Raw genomic sequence first — 5945 nt, 5'->3', positions numbered from 1 at the left:
GGATTTTTCTAGTCTACGAGTTGTAGATCTATGACTTGATACTTAATTATGTTATGAGGTTATTCAGTGTAGTTATTTATTGCAATTTACATACAGACACTTTTTGAAAAAGAATAAGTTAATCCACTTGGTTGATATGATGTTTGATAATTCGAAAATTTTAGCTTCCGTATTTATTGAGCTGCGTTATTACCATTTATATGTTTAATACACCAGGTGCACACGGGATGTTACAATTAACAACTCAAGTGAGTGATTTGAGTAATATGCATAAGGTCATAAGTTCAAATCTTAGTACCATTATTATATAAAAAAGAAAAAGAAGAAGGCTTTACTGCACCAAGTTAACACAACTCAAGCCAGGTGTAGATATTTTTCAATTATTATAGATGTCTCAATGCTTCATTATACTCCTTACTATATTATTATTTCTTTTTATTTTTTATTGTTTAAAGAACATAGGACTATGTAACTTTTATTTCTTTATTAATTGTTGTGTTCATGTTTAAGATTGTTGCTGAAGTTCTATTTCTCAGGGTATCAAGCCTTATACAATTTACATGTTTGATAATATTTCCATTTAATATCTTACACTTCCAAGATTTTTTTTACTTAGTTGATAAAACATGGGTTTGTTTTGTAATATTTTATAACAATACTAATAATAATAGATCCAAAGCAACAATTTGAACAAGTTTTTATATTAGTCCAATGTACTTGGTTTGCAAAAAAATTTAAACATTAATATTTAAATAAGAAATTACGAAAATATAACATTTTGGAACCAATTTACGGATTTGTAGCAACTAGTTGCGCTAAAAATAAGCGTAACTGGTCACACCCAAATAAGGCGTATTAAGGTATTGGGTCACGCCCCATTTGGGTGCGACTCACTCGGTGTTGACACGTGAAACAAAAACGTCAATAGTTTGACCGTAAAATTTCAGAAGGTCATAACTTTTGACTAGGGTATTCGAATCAGATAATTATTTTTTTTATTCCATGTAACTTTTCGAGATCTACGCAATGACATCTTATTAAAGGGGATTTGGTCTAAAAAATTTCCAATTTTTTTTCGAATTTGGGTATTGTACTATAAAACTTAAGAAGACCATAACTTTTGACTTAAGTGTCCGAATCATGTGCTTTTTTATTCCACATAAATTTCAATATTTACGCAATGAAATCTCATTAAAGGGGATTTGGTAAAAAAGATTTCCCAAAAAATGCGTCTTTGTGCCCCATTTGGTAATTTGTATCTTTGTGAATGTTGTTATTTAAATTTTTACTTTCCAACACTAACAAATAATCCTTTGAGAATTTTACAATGTGTAGATCTCAAAAAAATATGTGTAATAAAAAAAATATCACTTGATTTGGACTCCAAAAGTAAAGGCCTTCTAAAATTTTATGGTAAAATATAGATCATGCAATCTTTATATGGATCATGTAATCGATTATATCATCCAAAACAACCAAACATGGACATGTTAATTTTTTGTTTTAAAATGGAGCAAACGGGTCAAAAAGTCAAATAAACTTTTGTTTTCCTTTTCGGTTAGATAAAATGCTCTTGTGGTGGCACCATTATTGAAAATTTGAAAAAAAATTGATTTTTTTTTGCCAAATCCCTTTCAATAAGATGTCATTGCGTAGATCTCAAAATGATTGGTTGTTATAGATCCGTAAATTAGTTCCAAAATACTATTCTCGTAATTTCTTATTTATATAATAATTTTTTTGGCCATACTTGATTATGTGAAACTCTTGTCAAATATGAAAAAATATCTCATCCCCTACGTTCTAATTTTAAATTTACAAAAAAAAAAGTTAATTAACAAAAAAGGTAATAGAAATAAAAAAAATGTTAATAAAACTAAAAACGTGATTTTGTATGTGTTAAACATCAGCAAGCTTGATGTTTTATTTTAAAATAAAAAATAAAAAATGACGGTAACAAAAAGGTTTCAATGAGAAATATTTAAATTGTTTTTATAACTCATTTTTTTACTTATTTGTTATATCTTGTAAATATGTTAATTTAGTTTTTGTATTTTTTTTTATAATTTTAAATTTCGTGCACATGTTAAATTTAGCTTTTATTTGTTAATTCACATCACAGTTTAAATTAAAAACTAAAATAAAAAATTATTAAGAAAAAGATAAAATGAAATTCATACCATCAATCTAAAGTAAACCATCTTGTGATGGATGTTTTAAGAGTGTTGTGGGATTTATTCTCCACCCTTCCTCATGCATAAGGGATTCTCTAACCTTGGCCATTTTCATAGACCAATTTTCAAAAGTAAATGAATTTCCAATTTTTCTTAATCTGAAATAAAATTGGTGATGGCTCCCATATTTCAACTCAGTCGTTACACATATAATGACTATAAATAGCTAGTTTTTAATGAAATCACTATATATACACTTCCAATGGCTCTTAAACTTTTGGGCTTCAGTTATTCATATATTGAGAATATTACGAGACTAGAAAAAGATTCATAAACCATTAAGATCACATACACAATTCGTTATCGGGTTTTATAAGAGTTATGTTGTAGAAAAAGTGATTGTGTAGATTCATTTTCTGTGCCTTAGTTTTTTTTTTGCTTCAAAAAATGCGGGCCCCACAAAATATTGTGTGTGAAGAAAATTTTACCATGTCATGTTAAAGGACAAAACGAAAACCCTTCATTATCTTGAGCTCATTCTTGTAAAATCTTCATACACTCTTGGAGCATCAACTTGTATACTTGCTCTTTGAGTGTTATAATTTGTTAATTATTCTCCTATTGTAAAATCATAATGTAAGGTTGCTAAGCACATGTAAAGCTTAGTGGATTGTAAAGTTTTCGAGAACTCAAAAGCTTGGAGGTCATAAAAGTTTGTCTAACACCCGTAAAATTTGACCTATAATGGAACAATAATTTGAACTACTTGCAATATGAATTTAGGTCACAAGAGATGGTGATCAAACCATGATAGATTATGTTTACAATTTTTCTAACCCTTAACTCTTTATTTTCTAGCATTTTATTTAGGGAATATAGTTTCTCATGTAGCATGAGACAATTTTGTCTCATGCGTACATAAAAAAGTGGGTGACATCCATTTGTTTTCTTACGCACTTTTCTCTTTAGTGAGTTTCATCCACTTTTTTGAGTGTGTATGAGTCAAAATTATTTGCTATATGAGAAACTATATTCCTTTTTACTTATTCTTTGGCGTATTGTATGTTGTATTGTAAATTTTATAATTGTGATAGTTTGTATATAATGCGATGTTTGAATATATTTATAATCGTTTTATATATCAAAGTTTGATAAAAATGATGATTTAAAAACAAAATAGGAGCATTAGAGAAAATTTTACTATACTCAATTCTTCTCCTCTTCAACAAGGAAATCACATTTCTAACCATCTAGACTCAATTGAATAAATAATTTGAAAATGTTTGCATATAAGTGGTAGTTGAGAAAGAATTATGCATATCACCCTGAAAATTTTATCTCTTTTAATTAGTTAAGGGCTAAGTGTCATGTTGGAACTAGAAAAAAAGATGTAAATGTTATTATGGATCTTTGCTTTATAAATATGTAGGCTATGAGAAGGTCTGACGTATCTATGTATATAATAATGACAAAAGTTCAATGAAAATAATTTGCTCTGAGCGGGACCTTGCTGTTTATCCTTATTTATGATTTTTATCTTTATCTATATATTTCCATTGTGGCTTAAAATATTTGGCAAGCAAGAAAATACCTTTGTTATATGGATTTACAGTGTCATGAGCAAATAAAAGGGGAAAAAGCTTGTTAATGTTGTTTTCGCAATATTTTATTTTGTCATTATATGATATTTTCAAGATAAAATTACTATAATTGACAGAGAGAAGCTGACTGTGAGATGTAAGATTTCTTAGATATTACATCATGGCTTCATGTAGCTTCTCAAATCAAAATTGCAACATGTTTATATTTGCATTTAATTGACCTCAGCTGCTCAGTTATACTTTTGTTGTTTCTAAACGGTGGCATTATATCAAAATTAAATTTATATTTCACGAGACAAAGGAACAACTTGATTATATTGACCTTGTTTTTGCTTGACAAGTACTGTAGCAAATGTTTTTCACAGACTACAGAATAAAGTGCAAATGTTTAATTTCGCAGCTCATACAGAAAGCATGGATGGTTATAGTTTCTAAGTGTGTCATTTTACGGTAATTTGATGGTTACCTAATTTCATAAACTGGCAATGGGATCAATGCACATGGTCCCCCATCTGTCACACTTGTCATATGTACCGAATTGTCTGACTTCATATATCCATTCAATAGATATAGCCTATCCAGAATCATAAATGGCGATTTCTTATTGGTTGGATGAATTATTTATTAGTTGATGATAATTCCGTGGATATTAGATATGTTGGTAAGCAAAAAATAATTCAGAAGCGATAAGTGGTATGAGAAGAAGCAAGTGGACAAAAGCAATGTTACGAACCAATAGAAACTCAGATATATAGATCTCATAAGATAAGTACCTCATTCGTCTTTGAAGCCATATATAAATAAGACCCATCTAAGCTAACCGAAACTACAGCCATCTATCCTTAAGCTTTTCAGTTACAGAGTTTTCCATTGATTGCTACTATAATTGTACAATGGCTGCTTCAACAATGGCACTCTCTTCTCCATCTTTGGCTGGGAAGGCAATCAAGCTTTCCCCATCCACCCAGGAGCTAGGCACTGGACGGGTCACCATGAGGAAAGCAGCAACATCCAAGAAGCCCGTTTCTTCTGGAAGCCCATGGTACGGCCCAGACCGTGTTTTGTACTTGGGCCCATTCTCTGGTGAGCCTCCATCATACCTGACTGGTGAATTCCCAGGTGACTATGGATGGGACACTGCTGGGCTTTCAGCAGACCCAGAGACATTTGCAAAGAACCGTGAGCTGGAAGTGATCCATTGCAGATGGGCCATGCTGGGAGCCCTAGGGTGCGTGTTCCCTGAGCTCTTGGCCCGAAACGGTGTGAAATTCGGTGAGGCAGTATGGTTCAAGGCAGGATCACAGATATTCAGTGAGGGTGGGCTTGACTACTTGGGTAACCCAAGCCTAATTCACGCACAAAGCATCCTTGCCATATGGGCTTGCCAAGTTTTATTGATGGGTGCCGTTGAGGGTTACCGTATCGCGGGTGGGCCTCTGGGTGAGGTAACAGACCCACTTTACCCAGGTGGGAGCTTTGACCCATTGGGCCTTGCTGATGACCCAGAGGCATTTGCAGAGCTGAAGGTGAAAGAGATAAAGAATGGTCGGTTAGCAATGTTCTCAATGTTCGGATTCTTCGTTCAGGCCATTGTCACTGGAAAGGGTCCCTTGGAGAACCTTGCTGACCATCTCGCTGACCCTGTCAACAACAATGCTTGGGCTTATGCCACTAACTTCGTCCCTGGAAAGTGATCAAAATGAGAAATGACCATCACTTTCAAATCTGTGTGAATTTCATTTTGTTGTTTGGTGAAATATATATTGGGTTGTACCAATGCCACGAATGTGAATTATATATTTCTATTTGGCTCATTTAGATCTTTCTGATTAAGTTTCCGTTGTTTATGCACTTTACTAGCCAAACTAATTATAAGGAGTATGGTCAACATGTTAGAGCTGCAATATCAGCAGAGAGAGCTGATATTCATTCAAAGCATTATTTGGAAGAACAGCTTTGAAGATCAATATATCGTGCAAGATACATAACAACATTAATAGCTATGCCCGTAACCAATGAAAAACTGAAACTTAGCCCATTAAATCCCAGTCCTTCTTCTGTCCTATATGAATGCACATAAATAGATATTGTCTTTGCCCCCATGCCATTAACACAAGACTACAAGCAAAGAACTGGTAATAAATAAAATGTAAAACAAATCCTTAGCTTT

General features: G+C 32.4%; 1 protein-coding gene across 1 annotated transcript; it reads left to right on the top strand.

The window, feature by feature from the left end:
* The first annotated feature begins 4589 nt into the window (after positions 1–4589).
* LOC133301212 (chlorophyll a-b binding protein of LHCII type 1) lies at positions 4590–5589 on the top strand. The gene has a single exon (XM_061500834.1). The coding sequence runs from the start codon at positions 4669–4671 to the stop codon at positions 5467–5469; it is 801 nt and encodes a 266-aa protein (XP_061356818.1). The 5' UTR covers positions 4590–4668; the 3' UTR covers positions 5470–5589.
* The last annotated feature ends 356 nt before the right edge of the window (positions 5590–5945 follow it).

Source organism: Gastrolobium bilobum, unplaced genomic scaffold, assembly GCF_033153095.1.
Source record: "Gastrolobium bilobum isolate Gb01-03AN ecotype WA unplaced genomic scaffold, APGP_CSIRO_Gbil_v1 utg68148, whole genome shotgun sequence".
Taxonomy (NCBI): domain Eukaryota; kingdom Viridiplantae; phylum Streptophyta; class Magnoliopsida; order Fabales; family Fabaceae; genus Gastrolobium; species Gastrolobium bilobum.
This window is presented reverse-complemented; position numbering and strand designations above follow the sequence as displayed.

Coding starts and splice junctions, on each gene's coding strand:
- LOC133301212 (XM_061500834.1), top strand. CDS start 4,669: ATGGCTGCTTCAACAATGGCACTCTCTTCTCCATCTTTGGCTGGGAAG.